At 35.1% G+C, this 20,827-nt stretch overlaps 1 protein-coding gene across 4 annotated transcripts in view; it reads right to left on the reverse strand.

Moving 5' to 3' along the window:
- STXBP5 (syntaxin binding protein 5) overlaps positions 1-20,827 on the reverse strand; it is a 202,417-nt gene that overhangs the window by 59,708 nt on the left and 121,882 nt on the right. For all 4 annotated transcript variants that reach the window (XM_069069727.1, XM_069069725.1, XM_069069724.1 and 1 more), the window contains exons 16-18: positions 15,796-15,974; positions 6,668-6,793; positions 5,177-5,328 (exon numbers count right to left, since the gene is read on the reverse strand). In XM_069069727.1, the coding sequence (XP_068925828.1) occupies positions 5,177-5,328; positions 6,668-6,793; positions 15,796-15,974 (457 nt within the window). The remainder of the gene's footprint in view (positions 1-5,176; positions 5,329-6,667; positions 6,794-15,795; positions 15,975-20,827) is intronic.

A 20,827-nucleotide genomic window follows, 5' to 3' on the forward strand; every position in this document is an offset into this window, starting at 1 on the left:
TTCAAATGCGGCCTCAGATAGTTAACACTAACTAGCTGTGTGACCTTAGGCAAGTCACTTAACCCCAACTGCACGGCCTTTCCCCCTCCAAAAAAAGACAAAAAAAAAATCCATTCTAGAATTTTACTAGAGATTTTTATCTTAAGAATCTCTGTCCCACTTTAAAAATAAGGATATTTGTCTCATCTTCTAGTGTATCTCCCCTTCTCTATTTCTCAAAGAAACACTATCATTAGTTCTTTAATCAGCCATGAAAGATTTTTTTCCCCCACACTCTGAAAGTCAAGGCCTGGACCCTTGAATATATTTAAAGAGGACAGGTACTTTTTTTGCTATCAATTTTGCTACTTTGGGTTTCAACTACATTTACATTTCTCTTACCCTTTCAAATTTGAAATGGCTGTCCTTCATGAAGAAGCAAAATAGGAAATGAGTAGTTCTATTTTCAGTTATCATATTATCCTATCCCAAGTAATTGTCCTTCTCCTTTGTTTATCTTCTTGATTTGAATGTATAGTTAAAAAAACTCAAATAATCTTTTGCTTTTCTTTAAATATTTTGATAAGCCTCTGTTTATTCTGGAATTTAAGGTTCATATCACTATCTTATACACGTTATTTTGTCTTTGGTCATGAGTAAGTCCTCAAATCTCATGTGGGTATGTATGTGTATGCATACACACACACACACACACACACTTATGAGTGTATGTATATATACATACACACATATATAAAACATACAGCTAGGTGGTGTAGTAAATAGAGCACCAGGAATGGTTTCACAAAGACATGAGCTCAAATGTGGTCTCAGACACTTACTAGCTGTACAAACCAGGGCAAGTTGCTTAACCCTATTTGTCTCAATTTCCTCATATGTAAAATGAGCTGGAGAAAGAAATGGCAAACTACTCAAGGATCTTTGCCAAAAAAAAACAAAAAACAAAGCTCAAATTGGATCACAAAGAGTTTGATATCACTGAAAAACTACTGAACAACAACAACACACACACACACATAAATTAAAAAGGGAACTTCAATCAACCCAGAAATAAGTATAGCTATGTAGCTATACTTAGATCTATACCTTTATCTGATTAAAGTTCCCTTTGTAGCCACATTGACTTCTCCTTGCTTCCATGATAAAATGATTCTGATTACAAATACAGTATTTCATTTTCAAAGATTTTCCACCCCTCCTAAAACATAATCCTTTTTATATTCCTTCTCACATAATCATTCTTATTTTTTCCTACATATAAAAGGAGGGGGGGGGAACCTTTCCCTAAAGTTATTTTACAGTAATACTAAAAATAACAATAACTCATTTATATAGGTTTAGATTTGAACATTGCTTTCCTCATAATAACCATGTGATGTGTTTCAATTATTAGTACATTTATTTTAACAAATGATAAAACTCAAGTCTCAGAAACATTGACAAGTGTTCAGCCAGAACTTCAATCTGCATCTCTCTATGTCTCTTACATTTTCCACTATACTACACTGTCTCTCCATAGTAAACTAACACCTGACAAGGTTCCTTTTTTCCGTCAAAGTTCTCATTATTTGTATATCACCAACTCAAGTTTCTTTATTTGTATGAATTTAACTATGTAGTTTAGCAATTCCCCACTGTTGTTTCCCCTCCCTTCCAAGTACTATTATCACTTAAATCAAGAATTTATCAGCTATTCTAACTATAGCAGAACCAGACTTCTGCCAAATACCTGCATTGTAGCTTAAACAGAAGAACAATGTTTTTAATTTTGTTCAACAATTTCATGGAAGACATCTCTACATATATTTTTCAAAGATGCAATATATATTATATATGAGAGAAGTCACTATTAAAATAAGCCATTCTATTCTTGTAACCCAAAATTCTGGTACCTGAAAAGCTATTCACATTTGGAGACATTCAAAAATAAAATGTCATTATCAGTAAGCAATCATTTTGTAATGCCATAGTATATTTTAAAATACATTGGCATTATTTCTAATTTAGTTTTACATATAAAATGTAAATAAGTGATGTTTTATTAGTTAATAATTTCCTTTATAATTTTTATATGCATCTAATGATGACAAAATAAAAATACTGCAGTGTAATTTTTTACAAAGAAATGAAGAAAAGCTATTTAGTTGTTTTTGTGTGTGTAAAATCATATTACTTAAGTGATATACAATATAAATAACATTGTGGGCTTGCAAAGAAAATATAATAAGTATCAATGAACTCTATACAAAAATAAAAATACTTTAAATTAAATGAAAGAAAGATGATGTGCATTTTAATATTTCAGCTATACTAATGATTGGTTATATCATGGAAACTTTTAAGAGACTAAATGGAAATAGACAATTTTTATTGATTTAATTTTCCTCGAACTAGTAACAAACCATAAAAATTTATTATTAAAATATTATTTTCTTTTTGCTAAGCATTTTTAGAAGTTTTGAATATCCTAGTTTTCTAAGCCTTTCTCTTTGATTTAGCCTCTTTTCCTCTTAAAAAAGACTGGAAGTCCATATGTATGATTTAAAAACAAAAACAAAACTGTCCTTCCAAGGTAGAGGCAAGATGTAAGTGAGTATTCTAGCTGAGCTTTCCAAAAATTTCCCTCTAAAAATCTTACTTCAGGAAAGAAAACAAATCCTTAAAAATTAGAAATGGTCAAAAGGAAGCTAATGACTACATGAAAACTCAAGAAGCAATAAAACAAAGTCAAAAGAATGAAATAATAGTGAAAAAAATGTGAAATCTTTCACGGGAAAAACAATTAACTTGGAAAATAGATTGAGGAGATACAATTTAAGAATTACTGGAAAGAGTCTCAATATCACATTTTAAGAAATTATAAAGGAAAACTGTTTATATCTTAGAACAAGAGGGCAAAATAGAAATTGAAAGAATCCATGGATCACCTGAAAGAGATCCCAAAATGAATATTATAGCCAAATTCCAGAGCTCTCAATTCAAGGAGAAAATATTACAAGCTGCCAGGAAAAAAAAAATCAAGTATCATGGAGCCAGTCAGGACAATACAAGATTTAGCATCTGGGGTGGCTAGGTGGCACAGTGAATAGAGCACCAGCCATGGAGTCAGGAGGACCTGAGTTCAAATCCAGCCTCAGACACTTAACACAAAAACTAGCCATGTGACCTTGGGCAAGTCACTTAACCCCAACTGCCCTCCAAAAAGCAAAAAAAAAAAAAAAAAGATTTAGCAGCTACTACTGTAAAGGAGTAGAAGGCTTAGAATTTGATGTTCCAGATGTAAAGGGCCTGGGATTACAACTGATAATAGATAACCTATTTAGCAAACTAAACATAAACCTAGAGGAGGAAAAAATGGACATTTAATGAAATAGAAGATGTCCTGGTATTACTGATGAAAAGTTCATAACTGAATAGAAAATCTAACATTCAAAGATAAGACCTGGGAGAGGCACAAAAAGGTAAACATGAGTAAGAAATTATGAGGAACATAATTAAACTGGTTACATTCCCAAATTATGGCAAAAATAGTAATGAAGGGAGAACAGTACTTCCAGACAAAATTATACCATAAAGTAGAAGATGATATATGCAACCTTCAAGAACTTTATCACCATTAGGGCAGCTAGAAAGATTCTACATAGACAAAGGGTATGGATGTGAGGCTATTATAATGAGATGATCTCAAAAGAAAAATAGAAAGCTGAAAAAGAGAGATGTGATGGGAGAACGGGGAAGGGAGAAGAAGAATGGGAAATATTAACTCACATAAAAGAGGCATGCAAAGAAGAATTTTTACAATGGAGGGGAAAATGGGCAGGGTGGGGGGGAGTAGGCAACACATGACCTCACTCTAATATAAACTAGTTTAAAAAGGGAAGGAACACACTCAGTTAATTATAGAAACCCATGCTACCCAACAGGGAAGTAGGAAAAGAAGGGGACAAGACAAAGGGTGAGGAGTGGGGGACAGAGAGGAAGATTGTAAAAGGGAGGGCAGATTAAGGGAGGCAGTCATCAGAAGTAAAACAGACTTTTGAGGCCAGATGGGATTAAAAAGAAACAAAAGGATAAACAGAAGAAGACAGAAGGAAATACACAAATATCAATCATAACTCTAATAGTGAATGGGGTGAATTCATTCATAAAATAGAAGTCAAAAGCAGAAAGAATGAGAAATGAGAATCCTACAATATGTACTTTGTAAGAGACATGCTTGAATCATAAAGACATACACAGGTAAAAATTTTGCATCAATATACAATGGCAAAGAATTATATGGACATTATTAACATTAGTACAAAATCACTTATTGGTATTTTATACATAAAACTAAATATGAAATGTCAACATCTTAAAATATATTGTGGCATTGCAAAATTAATGTTTACTGATAATGACTTTTTATTTTTAAATGCCTCCAGTATGTAGATAGTTTTTAAAGCACTAGAATTTCTGGTAACAAGTGCAGAATACTAGTTTTATCAAAATATAGTTTTCTTGATTCTCTTTTAATTAAGTCTATTTTTTCTGCTTTTTCTGAGATCATGATTGCTACCCCTGCCTTCTTTTACCCTAGCTGATGCATAATAGATTCATGATAAAACTGATAATCTAAGTGAAATAAATGAAAGGTTAAATGATCCACAGTTTTCTCTGTTTTTGCAAGAAGGTAATTCTTTTTAAAAAGCTTTTATGATGTATTAGGAAGATTCATAATTATGGTCATGATCAGGGGTACTCAACATAGGGTCTGCTAACTTTTTAAAAAATATTCTGACAACTGCATTTCAATATAATTACTTTCCTTTGTAATCCTCCATATTTTATGCATTTAAAAATGTAGCTCTAGAAATGTTCATAGGCTTACCCAGACTTCCAAAATAGTCCATGACACACAATAAATAAAGAACCCTTGATTTATAGGAAGATTAAAGACTGTGAAAGGTTATATAAAGAGGATTTTAGCCAAAAAAGTTTTTATATGTAAACAAATTAAAAAATGGAAAACAAACTTTACAAATAATGAGATTAGAAACTCAGAAATTTTAATAAAGAGATTTTTTTTAACTTAGCTGATTAACTTGTATTTATTTCACAGAAAAAAAATGAGTAGTTTAACCAGGTTTTGAAAAGGTCTTAAGTTTTCTTTGAACTGCACTACTTTTGCTCTTACCTCCTGATGGTTGTCGAGATTTGCGTGGTGATCGGGGTTCTCGTCGATAAGGATCATTAGAACCATATAATTCAATGGTGCCAAGGTTGAGGAGCACTGCTTTCTGGAGATAATCAACCATTGCAATACCATTACAGTTGCCAAAAACTACTCTGGGAATGGAGAAATAAAAAAGATTATGCTTCAAAAGAAAAAGAGAATTAATTAGTAAAATTCCATTTTAAAATGTGTGATTGGGAGATAGATACACATTTAGGAGACCTTCTTTTCAATATCATGGTACAAGAAATGAATCACATGTTCATGAACTATGCTTTGATGTGTCCTATGGTAAACCTAATTAAATAATATACTAGAGAAGTTGAATGGCATTAGTTGAAAGAGTGATAAATTTGGATTCATGAAGACATGAGTTCAAATCCTGCCTCAGATGCTTAATAGACAGGAGACTACAGGAAAGTCACCTAGTCACTCTGATTCTTTTTTTGCTTTTTTTTGGAAGGGGGAAGGCAGGGCAGTTGGGGTTAGGTGACTTGACCAAGGTCACACAGCTAGTAAGTGTTAAGTGTCTGAGGCCGGATTTGAACAGGTTACTCCTGACTCCAGGACAGGTGCTCTATTCACTGTGCCACCTAGCCACCCCATGACTCAGAATCTAATGAAGCTTTCTATGTCTATTAGTTACAGAGAAGTTGTGAGATAGAATAGCAGAAGGAGTTTTCACACTAAATAAGTCAAAAAATCCTTGATATATTGTGTATAATATATTATTTCCATATTTATATGTTTACAAGTTCACTGCAGGTTACAAAAATTATTACAGTTAGGTCCTAATTAGCATGAATAATGAATCTTCTGATGTGGTTACAGTATTTTAATTAACACTGCCTCTTTCCATTGTGCTGGAACAACTGACCATATTTTACATAATTATAACTTTGAAGAGTATGAATTTGAATACATGCAGCCACTTAATGAAACTCATTATCTGCATTGATCAGAACCTGTCTCTATATACACAGACATATAAAGATATATAATATCTTTACATATACTATTAAATATATATGTATGCATTTGTATGTGTATACATGTGTGTCTACGTCCACATACACATAAACATATACACACATACAGAGCATCCAACTATAACACTGTATTTTAGGTTCATGCTATAGAATGTTATAAATTAGGCCATGCTATAGAAAAAACAAGAATCTTTCCAAGAACTATTATTAGACTAAAATGTCAACTGAAATACTCTTTGTGGGGAGGATAAAATAATATTACAATTTTACCCTAAATATTACATTGCTTTATCAGTCTACTTTTATTTCAGTTCAGTATTATAGAAGATTATTTACTATGGAATGAAAACCATATTCACAAAAAGCAGATATTATAGCAGTACCAATTTATAATTTAGATAGAGAGAAGAGATAACAAAGCCATATTATGAAGAGACTGGTAATAAATGCAATTTATACTTACATGCCGTAGGAAGAGTTGACAGCAAGGCTAGTTATTTGTTGTGGTGGTTCTCCACCTACCCACACAAGCTGAATTACTAGTTCTGTCTGATAGCCTGGAGACTGCTTGAGAGGAGAATTTTTAACCCTGAAACAAATCAAACTGTTACTTTATTTCCATTCTCTTTTTAACTACTTGTTATCCTGAAACTTTAATTGAAAACATAATATTTATTCATCAACAACCTTTTTATTGATAATATATATATATTGAAGACATTGTGCAAAATAATAAAAATTTATAAGGTGTAATATTGCCCTGTAGAAGACTTTATATAGGCATGTAACACAAATATCCTTAAGACCTTATAAAAATGGCTGATTATAAAGATGATAAGAGTTATAGGCATTCAGCAGAAGGGGAAGGTAGTTATTGAGTCCAATCTGGCTAGACATGAGATTAATAAACTCCATAACAAGAACAAGGCACTCCCAGATTAATTCTATCATACCAAATACTTGGAACAGGAATTCCCTCTATAATTCCTGAGAAGTGGTTATCCATTTTCTGCTTGAAGGTATTCAGTGATGGGTAACTTGACTACTTCTTGAGGTAGGGACATTCTGATTTTGAACAATGAATTATGATACTTTTTCTTACACCAAACTGTATTCTAATTTTTTTCAACTCTTTCCTATTGCTATTAGTTTTGCCATCTGAGATGAAAGACCAGAAATACTTTTTACAAAAGAAAATTTTACTTCTGGTTTTTTAAGGAACAAGGAATAGAAATACTTGCTCTGAAGGAAAAGAATTTATCAAGGTGATTTGGAAGACTTGGGAATTCTGGGGTGAAAGAAGCATGAATTTGGGAATGAATATATGGAAGTACTTGAGGAACTGAATGACACTAGCTAAAGGAGGAGAAAGAAAAGGCAGCTGTTAAGACAAAGGAGGTAAAAGGTGAATGACAAAAGGGAAAGAAAGTTAAATGTGCTTGTCAAGTAATGAAGTGCTAATATGTTGAGAAAGATGATAGTTTTAGATAGTAAAGGACCTTAAAACACATCAAAATCAAATACCTTCATTTTTTTTACAGATGAGGACATTGGCAGCGAGAAAAGTTAAATGACTTATTCAAAGTTACAAAGGTAATAAGTGGCAGTGGTAGTATTCAAACCTATGCTCTTTGACTGTAATCATAGCACTTCATCTCTAAGAGGCTGATAACCCAGTAGATAAAAGTACCCCAAAGAGTTTATCATAGCAGTTTTCCATGGAAGTTGTTAATAGAAAAGTACTGATGATCTCACTTGGGATAGAGAGAAGTTTGCAGTGACCTGCACTGATTGAATGATGTCTCCATTTCTGCCATAGCCAAATAAATGTCTATACATGCTCAAAGTTTCAATAACTCAGTCCCCTAGAACAGAAGGTGAAAAGGCTTGAACAATACTTCTCATATCTCTAGGAGATCATAGAGAATGAAGTGTTCTTCAAAACAATGAGGGAAGACTATGCTTTACTATGAAGACAAAAAATAATAAGAAGATAAAGAGTCTGGAGAAGAGGGTACAGGGTTGAGAACTGTTCAGGTCTGTCAGTTGAGCAATGTTAAATAGGCAAAAAGAAAGAAAAACTATTTTATATGTGGAAAAGACACTACAGATGGGCAATGAATTGCGCCTGGAATTAAACAGGAAGAGAAAGAGAGCAGTATTGGAATATTTTCAGTAAATTTAGACTTCCTTTAATGATTTCAAACCTCTTTCAGAGACAAAAGCCTATCATTTTAGTGCCAATGTTTTACTGGTAGTACTATAAGGCTGTAATTTAAAGACAAAAATCTCTCAGAAAATAGTACAGAGTATGATCATAGAGTTGCAAAAGGTCAATGGAGGCCATCTAGTTTAATATCTTCATCTTTCAGATGAGAAAATAAAGTTGACCCAGAAAGATGTCTCAATTACAAAGAATAAGTTGGATAAAAGACATCACCAAAGAAATATGTGATCAAAAAGTAGGCCAAGTGATCAAGTGGCAAGAACATAGGCTGAAGGTTAGAAGGTCTATGTGCTTCAATAGTAGCCTCACAACATCAAGAGAATAAAAGGAACATCCTTAGTATACTGGATGCATTCCGTGTTGTTAACTTATGAGAGGATATGGACAAGAGTTGACAAGAATTGACTGTGATCCTTCTAGGGCTGTATCCCAAAGAAATCATAAAAGTGGAAAAAGTACTTACATGTACAAAAATATTTATAGCAGCTTTTTTGTGGTGACCAAGAACTGGAAATTGAGGGAATGCCCATCAACTGGGGAATGACTGAACAAGTTGTGGTATATGAATGTAATGGAATACTATTGTGCTGTAAGAAATGATGAACAGGTAAACTTCAGGAAAACCTGGAAAGATTTATATGAACTGATGCTGAGTGAAGAGAGTGGCCTCAGGAGAACATTGTACACAGTAACAGCCAGAGTGTACGATGACTGATTTTGATAGCAATGACTGATTTCTTAGCAATGCTAGGACCTAAAACAATTCCAAAGGATACATGATAGAAAATGCCATCTACACCCAGAGAAAGAACTATGGAGTTGGAATGTAGAGCGAAGCAGATTATTTTCTTTTTTTGTTTTGTCTTTTCTTTCTCATGGTCCCATTCGTTATAATTCTTCTATACAACACGACTAATGTGAAAATGTTTAATAGAAATGTATATGTAGAGCCTATATCAGATTGCATGCTGTCTTTGAGGAGGAAAGGAGGGGGAGAAAATTTAAAACTTATGGAAGTGAATGGTGAAAACTAAAAATAAATAAATTAATTTATAAAAAAGAACTGACAGTGATCAATAAGATCAAAGACTCACTTAAGGAGTTGAGATATTACTAAAGTTTGTGGGATGGGAACTATGACTCTCAAAGGTTATACTATATTTAACAGGATAGGTAAAAAGGAGACGAAGGAGGTTGGAATATGAGCCATAAATAGGGTAGGATGACTGGGGTTCTGTTCCTGATACCTGAAATTTAAGAACCCCACAATAATACTAGCATGTCAGGACATTTTGCCAGGAGCCACACCATTGGTGAGTTCCTCCCCACATTCTATAACAGGGTTTTCCTCCTGGAATGGACGTCTTGTACCCACCATAATGAGCCCCACAATGTCCCTCCTCAAGAGCAGGCAAACCTCCACAAGTGTAGAAATGCTGTTGTGCACTAAGGTGTGCTTCTAACTTATTCCAAGCAGCTGAAATGCAAATAGCGCCATGAGTACCTTCTGGTACCTACCCTACTGTTATAGACAAAAGCATTCTTAATTATCACTACAGAGTAGCTCTGTATATTAAAATGTGTATATACATACATGTGTGGTATACATATGCATTGTGTAGATGATCATGTGTATATAATGTGTATATTACATGCATATGTGTATTCAACAGGAAATCCTGGAATAAACAGGAGATAAACATGGTAAAGAATATTTTAATGACGACTAACAGATATCAAAACAGAAGCAACATTTCCATTAGTTCATTAAAGCCTAGGATCACAGATCTAGAGAGCTGGAAGACATCAGAAAAGCCATGTAGACCAAGTCTCTCATTGGAAAGGCGAAGAACTGAGATCCAGGCAGGTTAAGTACTCTGCTCAAAGTCACACAGAGGCAGGATTTAAACCCAGGTCCTCTGACTGCAGTATCCATGATCTTTCTACTAGATTGGAAAGAGAAAATAGATGAAGAGTTTAGGAGAAAAGACAAGTATAGCACAGGAACATGATATAAAAATGATGGGTGTCTTTCACTTATCTGGACATCTGCACTCTCTCTGGTATATGCAGTCATTTAGTAATTTTTTTTAAGTTTTAATTGATAACTTGGTCATATCAATTATTTTCCAATAAAAATTCTTGCACATAAAACAGTTTAACAAAACTAACAAATACTGCAGTTGTATAACACAAGTAACTATAAATTATTATAATTTAAAGTTTCTTAACAGGAAGGAAATATGTTTTAATTTTAGTTATCTGGAACCAACATTAGTTATTATGAATTTTATTGTCACTGGTATTTTCATTCACACTGTGGTAACCACTGTGTGTATGGTTCTTTGGCTACTGCTTTATCCACTCTGCATTTGTTCACAGAATAAAAGAGCATACATTTAGACATGGAAGGGAACAGAGGCCAGAAATCCAACCTCCTCATTTTACAGATGAAGAAGTTTAGATAAAATATACACAGGGTCATGTAGCTATTAAATGTCCAAGGTAGGATTTGAATTTGGGTTTTGCTAACTCTAAATCCAACACTATCCACCTCATTCCCTAACTTGCCTTGATACAATTTTTTTCCCCTGATAATTCTCTGAGTTCTTCATATTTGTTGTGCTTCACAGTACAGGGTTTACCAGCAGGATAGCTCATCCATTTTTAAGCAGGCAGTCCATAAAAAGTAAACTACATATGAAGCTTAGAGAGATGGAGCATTCTTGGCTCAGTAAGAAGGCATATTAAATTCTGTGTTATACTGAGAGTAGCAATGCAAAGCACTTTTACATTGCCTATTAGCTACTCTGTGCTGATGAAGCCACACTGATCAGTGATAAGGACATGATACTGGACAGATGGGCTGAATGCTTTCATAATGTTCTCAACAGACTGTCATCAATCAATGCTGAGGTCACTGACTATATAACTCAGGTTGAAGCCAATCCCTCTTTAGCTGAGCTTTCAACTAAAAAAGTTTTGAATGCCAGGCATTAGACTCCTCTCATGTGGCAAAGCACTTAGTGCTGAATCCAGTCTGTAGATATTTACAAGGCAGGAGCTCTACTCCTCATACAAAAGCTGACCAAAATCTTCTGGGTTATCCAGGAGAGTAAATATGTCTCCATTGCCCATCTCTACAAAGAAAAAGGAAACAAGCTGTCCTGTGACAATCACAGCAGGGGTCTCTCTTAATCATTGCTGACAAGACTCTTGCCATAGTCCTCCTTAACAGGCTGATCCTTCACTTGGAGGACAATCATCTATCTGAGAGCCAGTGAGACTTCAAAAGGGAACTCTAGGAGACTCTAGGAGAAATGCCAGGAGCAGAACTGAGGTCTGTATATAATGTTCATCGATCTGACCAAGGCTTTTGATACTGTCAGTCATGAGGGCTTATGGAAGATCATGGTAAAATTTAGTTGCCCAGATGTGGGGAGCCAAGTCTAATGAATTCTTGAGCTTATATCTGAATCCAGAGACTTGTGACTTGCTCCGAGTTCAGGACTCGTTGACCTATGTCCGAGTATGGACTTGTTGACTTGTTCGGACTCGGGAGGGTGCAAAGTCCTCTCTGGACAGGTGTGCCATATCTTTCTCCAAGAAGAATATTTGGCAATCAGTATCAAGAAATATTGCTGTGTCTCCTACAAGCAGCCTGAGCTTGAAGGAAGCAGGCTTGGTAGTCAAGGCCATTACTGATATCTATGTTTAGCTGAATGTATACATTAGAAACTGGTGATTCAAAGTTCACTGTGAAACTTTCCATGCATAAACAAGAAAGATATATAATCAATTATAGTACTCCATTAAACTAGCACTGTTGCCTAACTATGCTCACCTAGCCTGAACCTTTTGCTCACCATCCATCATACAGAGTTAGCTGATGGCACCTAGAGAAGTTCATCAGCACTGTATGCCAGGTCCATGACTTGCATGGGTTCTAGATAATGGAAAATATCTAGTGCTTTCCAGTTACCAACAGAGTGAAGCAGGGCTGTGTGCTTACTCCCATGCTTTCTAGCATGATGTCTTCAGCAATGTTGTCAGACTCCTTCAATAAGGATGAAAACAGCATCAAGGTCAGCTGCTGGGCCAGTGGTAAATTATTTAACTTGAAAAGGCTGCGAAATAAGACTAAAGTGGAGGGAGAGTTTGCACATAACTTTTTGTTCACAGATGATTGTATGCTCTATGCAGCCTCTGAAGCTGAGATACAATGAAGTATGGATTGATTCTCTGCCACTTATAAGTTTGCTAACCTGGGCAGTATACTTCCCAAGGATATACACGTATTGTCAGAACTAGCTCAGTGTTTGGGACACTCCAAAGGAAAGTGTGTGAGAAAAGAGTTACTAGGCTGCCTACCAAACTGAGTCCACAGTCACTGTCCTGATTTCATTGTTGTATGTCTGTGAATACTAGACATTATGTGTCAGGAAATTTAATCACTTCCATTTGAATTGACTTAGGAAGTGTTGGAAGATCACTTGGCAAGATAAGGTACTAGATACTGAGGCCCTTTCTCAAGCATAACTTTAAGCATTCAAACCCTAATTCAGAGAGTGCAATTCCAAAGGACTGGCCAAATGCACATTTGACTAGAAGACTTTTATAGGGAACTCACACAAGGCAAGTGCTCATATGGAGGTCAAAAGAAGCAATATAAAGACACTCTTCTCAAGGATGCTATGAATAACTTTGACATCAATTGTGAGACATGGGAGACCCTGGCACAGGACCAAACAGCATGCCATACCTGCATCAAAGAAGAAGCTGTGCTATGTGAGTAAAGCAGCAGTGCAGTAGATCAAGAGAAACCTAAGATGCACAAAGTTAGAGATATTTCCATCCCAAATGTTCACATGGGCTATTTGCATCTAACCTGTGGTAGAACCTTCCAAGCTCATATCGGTCTGATCAGTAAGTCAAGACACACTATATGTATAAATATATTGATCCCAAAAGAGTGATATCATTTTGTCTCTCTTCAAATACTAAAGACCAACCAATTTTACAGCGCACATCACTCTATTACATTTATATATCACAATTTGATTTTTTCAAACTACAAATAGTACAGTATTCAATCTCCTTAGGGTAAATATACAGTGGTGAGACTGCTGAATTAAGAGGTATGAAAATTAACTAACTTTTCTAGTTTTCCTAAAAGGTTGAACTAATTTACAACTCTACTAAATGTGTTCCCTTCTCTACTCTCTTTCACAATACTCTCACTGTCTTTATGCATTTTCATGCAGATAAGGTGATGTTTCTAAGTTAATTTGATTTTCATATCTTTTATTACTACTGATTTCATTTTTATATGGATATTGAAAGCCTGAATTTCTTCCTCTGAAAACTATTCATATTCTCTGATCAATAATGACCATATTTTGGGGTCTTGGTACAATAGATTTGGGTCAATTCTCTATTGCTTATTTTGGATTACTAGAAATGTCTGATGCAAAGTTCCCCTCCCCACCTATATAATTCATTATTTTTCTTATTATAGCTGCATAGGTTTTGTCTGGAGTCAGGAAATGAAACACCTTCTACAAGGAAGAATAAGGAGACCAGCGTCACTGGATCAAAATATACATGTGGGTGAGTGAAGTGACTAGAAAGATAAGAGGCCAGGTTACAAAGGTCTTTGAAAGCCAAACAGAAGATTTCATATTTGAGACTGGAGGTGACTGATAGGGAGTCATTAGAGTTTGCTGAATAGCCTCTGCACAGGCTGCACCCAAAGCCACAAAGGCACTCTGTCCTCACTTCCACTTCTTAAAATCCATAACTCTTCAAAACCCTGCTTGAATTTCACATCTTATATGAGACCTTTCTCATTCCTGCTTCCTCTACCCCCCTACAACTAGAACCTGAATTTACTACCTGAAATTAGTTATAATCCCACCTGAAATAACTTAGAAATTTATGAACATTTTACCTCCTAAATATAACCTGCTTGAAGACAAGGACTCTTCAATTTTTTTTTATTTATAGTTTATAGTGCCTAAAATAGTATTTGGCATATAGATCTTTATTAAACTTTCATGACTGAATGATATAAAAAGTACACCATAGCTTAATAGGAAAAAAAAATGTCTTGAAAGACTCACTGAAAAAGGAAGAGGTTTTTTTGGTTTGTTTTCTTTTTTCTGTGGCAAAGGGAGCATTTAAAAATATTTCCCAATAGGGAAAAGCAGAGAAACAAAATGTCAAAAAGGAATTGGAAGGAACATACTGTAAACATCTAGAAGTCAACTATTAGTTTCTTTAAATACTTCAAAGACAAAATGCCAGAATAAGTAAGGCTACTTGATATCACAGTGCACAAATGGTCATTGAGGGCAAAAAGGAGATAACAAAGGATTAAAATAATTACTTGCTTCCTGTCTCTTTAATGAGGAAGATGTTAGTTGGAGTACTATTACAAATGGTCTTTAAAGAAGATAGGTCAAATTAAAAGAACACACCTAAAGCAATAAGTGATTAGGAGATGCTTTACAATGTATATACAAATTTCTTTGTATATGACTGAGATAACAATACAGACTTCATAGTTCAGTCTTGAGAGGGGTGTTATATTATCATAACCGATTTGAAAATATACACAGGCATTTCTCAATTTACAAAAGATAATGATTTCAGGTAGAGAAATGAAAAGCCAACAGGATAAACAGAACAATCTCTGAAGACCAAATGCGCAAACAGTAAATTTTATATGAGCTTCAAAAGCAGTAAGCATTTAGGCAAAAAGTAATCTAAACTATATCTCAAGAATTATAGACCCTCAGCTACTAGTTATGCCCTGAGAAATGGATACATCTCCCAGACACATTGGTTTGGTCAAAGAGGGTAATAATCAACCATTAAGAAGTAAAAAAAAAAATACCATCAGTACTAAGCTAACATACATCTGACCTTTGGATACTATATAGGTTTCTATTCATAGTTCCTCAAAAGAGATCATGAAACTTAGAGATATCTACGAATACAAACTGAGAAGATACATTAAGGATAAAAAACTAGAGAATATGAAAAACATTCAATTTAGCACAAAATTATAAAGAGCTTCAAAAAGGCCTAGATAAATATATCAAGTCTAATGTATTTAGGGTAATTACAGATATTTGGGAGGAAGTCTTTCATGGTTAAATACCCTGCCACAGAATGTCCACTGGTACTGCTGTCAGAACACTGAGTGGGTCAAACTCAAGAAAAACAATTTTGTTATCTTATTCTACCTCAGAACCACTAGAATATCATTTTACCAGAGTTTACATTATATCCAAATAAGTAATAAGAAACACTCGGAAAATAGCATAGCCCCTCAAGATTTCTAAGTACTTAAAACTTACTTTAAACATGGGACATTGTCACGAAGTCCATCAGATGAACTGCTACTAGTTGATGGATGAGACTGAGGAGGAATAGGTTGAGGATTGGAACCTCCCACAGGTGTTGGCAATGGTGGAACTTGTTCAAGCTCAGGTGAGTCCACATCATTTATTTCATATAATAGTCGTATTTCAAGCATCTATAGCAAAATAGAAAAAAATAAAAAGCAATAGGCAATAAGTGAATTCTGTATACTGCTTGCTTTATTTTTATTGATATATTTTCATATCGCTTTAAGTTCCCAAGATATTACTCCTCCCTCCTCTACCTAGAGATGCATCCTTTTGTTACAAATAAAAAAGGAAGAAAAAAATTCAGTAAAACTAACAAAGCATGATGACCAAGCATATGATATTGTATGCCTATAGACACCTACCTCTGCAAAGGGAAAAAAGAAGCATTTTCTCATCTATTCTTCAAGATCAAGTCTAGAACCTATAGTTATTGTACTGTTTTGTAACTTATTTTATTTCCACATAGTTGCTGAACTTACTGTGCATAGTTTTACAGTTTATGCTTACTTCACTTTGCAATAATTCATAAGTCTTTCCATGGTTCTCTGTATTTTTTCAGATTTTAATATTTTACGATGCAGTAATATTCCATTACATTCACATATCACAATTTGTATGGTAATTTCCCAATCAATGGACATTTATTTCCAGATCAATTAAAAATATTGCTATAAATATTTTAGATTGTGTGTATGTGTACATGTTTGTATTTTGGAGTGTGTGATGTGTACATATATTTAAAGCAATAATTTCTGTACATTTGGAAATAAATCAGATGCTAATTGATTGACTGAGGAATGGCCAAACTGTGTGTTATATGAATATAATGAAGCATTATTACACTGTAAGAAATAATAAATCAAAAGAATACAGAAGCATGGAAAGAATTGTGAATTCATGTCAGTGTACAGAAATATACATGTATGCATACATATGATTAAATGTGCACACAATATACACAGATGTATATGCTTATATATATACACATATGACCCTTTTTTATTTGGGATATTATGCCTCTTAGTGGGATTTCTTTTTTGTTTTTATTCACGGGATCCTTGGATTTTTAATAGAGTAATGCTGTACTTTTCTTCTAAATCTTCACATCAATATGCAAAGAATTTTAAATAGTGGACATATTTATTTTTTTCCTCATTTTAAAAAATCTTTTTTTATTTGCTTATTTTTGGTTTTCAACATTCATTTCCACAAGATTGAGTTACAAATTTTCTCCCCATCTTTCCTCTATCCCCCACCCCAAAATGGTGATCCTACTGCATACCCCTTTCCCCAATCTGCTCTCTCTTATATCCTCCCCCATTTCTCCTCTGACTTTCTAGTAGGGGAAGATGGATTTCTATACCCCAGTGCCTGTATATCTTATTTCCCAGTTGCATGAAAGAAACAATTTTTTTTAACATTTGTTTGAAAACTTTGATTTCCAGATTCTTTCCCTTCTTCCCTCATCACCCACCCCTACTAGGAAGATAAGCAATTCAATATAGGTTGTACATGTGTAGTTAAGCAAAACATTTCCATAGTACATATATTGTGAAGGACTAACTATATTTCCCTCTATTCTATGCTGCCCCCCACTTATTCTATTTTCTACTTTGACCCCTCCCCTTTTCCAAAGTCTGTTCCTCACCACCCCCCCTTCCTAACCACCCCCCCCAATCTGCCCTCCCTTCTATCATCCTCCCTCTTATCCCCTTGCCCCCTACTTTCCTATAGCATAAGATACCCAAGTGAGTGTGTATGTTATTCCCTCTTTAAGTCAAATTCAATGAGAGTAAGGTTCACCCATTCCCTTTCACCTTCCTGCTCTTCCCATCCACTGTAAGTTTTCTGTTGCCTCTTTTATGAGACAATTTACCCTATTCTATCCCTATCTCCTTCTCTCATTATATTCCTCTCTCACCTCTTAATTTTATTTTTCAGATATCATCCCTTTCTATTCAACTGATCCTGTGCCCTCTGTGTATATATATATATATATATAATACATATACACATACTCACATATGTATTTATACACACATACACCCTCCTATATAAACATATACATGTATGCATATATATATATAATATAACTATATATTTCTTTCAACTATCTTCATACTGAGACAAGTCTCATGAGTTACAATTATCGTTTTTCCATGTAGGAATGTTAATAGTTCAACTTTAATAAGTTCCTTATGATTTCTTTTTCCTGTTTACCTTCTCATACTTCTCTTGCTTCTTGTATTTGAAAGTCAAATTTTCTGTTCAGCTCTGGTTTTTTCATCAAGAATGCTTGAAAGGCCTCTATTTCATTGAATGACTATATTTTCCCTTAAAACATTATACTCAGTTTTGCTGGATAGGTGATTCTTGGTTTTAATCCTAGCTCCTTTGACCTTCAGAATATCATATTCCAAGCCCATTGATACCTTAATATAGAAGCTGCTAGATTTTATGTTATCCTGATAGTGTTTCTAAAATACTCAAATTGTTTCTTCCTGACAGCTTGAATTATTTTCTCCTTGACCTGGGAACTCTGGAATTTGGCTATAATATTCCTAGGAGTTTTCTTTTGGGGATCTTTTTCAACAGGCAATTGGTGAATTCTTTCAATTTCTATTTTGCCCTATGCTTCTAGAATATCAGGGCAATTTTTCTTGAGAATTTCTTCAAGGATGATCATGGCTTTCAGGAAGTCCAATAATTTTTAAGTTATCTCTCCTGGATCTATTTTCCAGGTCAATGGTTTTTCCAATGAGATATTTCACATTGCCTTCTATTTTTTCATTTGTTTAGATCTGTTTTATAGTATCTTGATTTCTCATAAAGTCATTAGCTTCCATTTGCTCCAATCTAATTCTGAAGGAATTATTCTCTTCAGTGAGTTTTTGAAATTCCTTTTCCATCTGGGCAATTCAGCTTTTTAAGGCATTCCTCTCCTCATTGGTTTTTTGGGCCTCTTTTGACATTTGAGTTAGTCCATTTTTTAAGGTGTTATTTTCTTCAATTTGGGGGGGGGGGTCACCTTTAGCAGGCTGTTGACTAGCTTTTCATGATTTTCTTGTATCATTCTCATTTCTCTTCCCAATTTTTCCTCCACTTCTCTTACTTGATTTTCAAAATCCTTCTTGAGTTTCTCCATGGCCTGTAATCAGCTCATAGTTTTCTTGGAAGCTTTTGATATAGGAGTTCTGACTTCATTGTCTTCCTCCCCTTCCATGCTTTGATTCTTTTTCTCCCCAAAAAAGGATTCTATGGGCTGACAGTACTTCCTCTGCTTACTCATCTTGCCAGCCCACTACTTGACTTTTGAGCTCTTTGCCGTGGTAGAACTCTGCTCCCAGAGTGGAGAGCTTTGTCACAAATCAGTGGGGTATTTGCAAATGTTGTCAGAGGTCTGAGGAGGGCACCCTCTCTACAGACACCACACTGGCATTTCTCACCCCAGGACCACCGCCCAAGACAGCAACCCAGATCCAAGCAGGTTAAAGCAAGAACGATTACCCTCTGAATGGTTGCTTGCTCCCCCTATGATCTTCAGGCCAGGAGCTCTGGAGGCACCCACACAGCAGCAGCAGCAGCTGCAGCCACTGAGGCTCCACCACCTCTTGCCCCAGAGGCAGGGCCCAGACCATGCTCTTCTGTCCAACAGAGTTCCACACTGACCTTTTATTTTGTCTTTGGCATTTATGGGTTGAGAAGTCTGGAAACCACCAAAGCTACTGGTGATTCACTGTCCTGAAGTCCGCTCCAGCCCCTGCTGGTCAGGTTGCCCTGGGGCTGGAACCACAAGGCTCATGCAGGTCTGCGCTTGGCTCCCAGCTCTGTGTGATAGAACCTTCCTGTTGGCCTGCCAGGCTGCCTTCAGTGGGAGATTTGTTTCTATCACTGTGGGTTCTGTAGCTATCCAATTTGTTTAGAGTTATATTTTACAGGTATTGGAGGTGGTTGTGGGGGGAGCTCATGGAATTTCCTGCTTCTACTCTGCCATCTTGGCTCTGTTCCCCTCTCTTTTTTTTCCTTTAAAGTATAATTCCAAACTGCTATCCAGAATTTCCAAAATGCTGTCTAGAAAGGACTACTGACCCTTCAACACTGACTAGTCTCATTTTTTTTCAGTCATCTTTGACAATTTGCTGAGTATGAAGTAGAATATCAGAATTGTTTTGATCTCCGTATCTCTTATTAGGCATTTGAAGAAATCTTTCATAAGACTGGTAATGGCCTGCAAGAAAACTATTTGTTCTTATTCTTTGACATTTACCCACTAAGAGAGTAGCTTTGGGGCGGATAGGTAGTGCAGTGAATAGAGCACAGGCCCTGGAGTCAGGAGGACCTGGGTTCAAATCCAGTCCAGATAGTTAACACAAAACTAGCCATGTGACCTTAGGCAAGTCACTTAACCCTAATTGCCCTGCCTTCCCCCCTCCAAAAAGCAAAAAAAAACCCCAAAAACCTATGTCAAGTAACAGTGGAGAAAAGGAGTATATCCTTATTTTATCCTTGTATTTACACTGGCAAAGATTTAAGTATTTCCTTACTACAAATAATGAGAGCCTGATGCTTACTTTAAAATCTGTTTCCTTATTCACAGATATACTACAAAAGTACACTGTGAAGGCAGACTTTAGGGATGCAAAGGAACATACTTAATCCAAACTAGTTTTTTTCTAAGTAACTATTCTTTTGAATGTAATTTATAAGAAGTTAGTATCAAACCTAGTTGAGTTATAAATTTTAAAAGTCCTCAGATAATAAAAAAATTACTTAAGGATTTAAATCAAAGGTTCTTAACCTAGGCATCAGGAACTTTTTTTTTCCCTAATAGTTTGTTAACTGCATTCCAATAATCTGCCTTGTAATATTATATATTTAATTTTATGCACATAAAACCATTATTTGGAGAAGGGGTCTACAGGCTCCATCAGAATGCCAAAGGGGTCCATGAAACAAAAAAGGTTAAGAACCTTGACTT

This window comes from Petaurus breviceps, unplaced genomic scaffold, assembly GCF_028583685.1.
Source record: "Petaurus breviceps papuanus isolate PSGF00001 unplaced genomic scaffold, PetGlider_PUasm1.0 90784, whole genome shotgun sequence".
Lineage (NCBI taxonomy): Eukaryota > Metazoa > Chordata > Mammalia > Diprotodontia > Petauridae > Petaurus > Petaurus breviceps.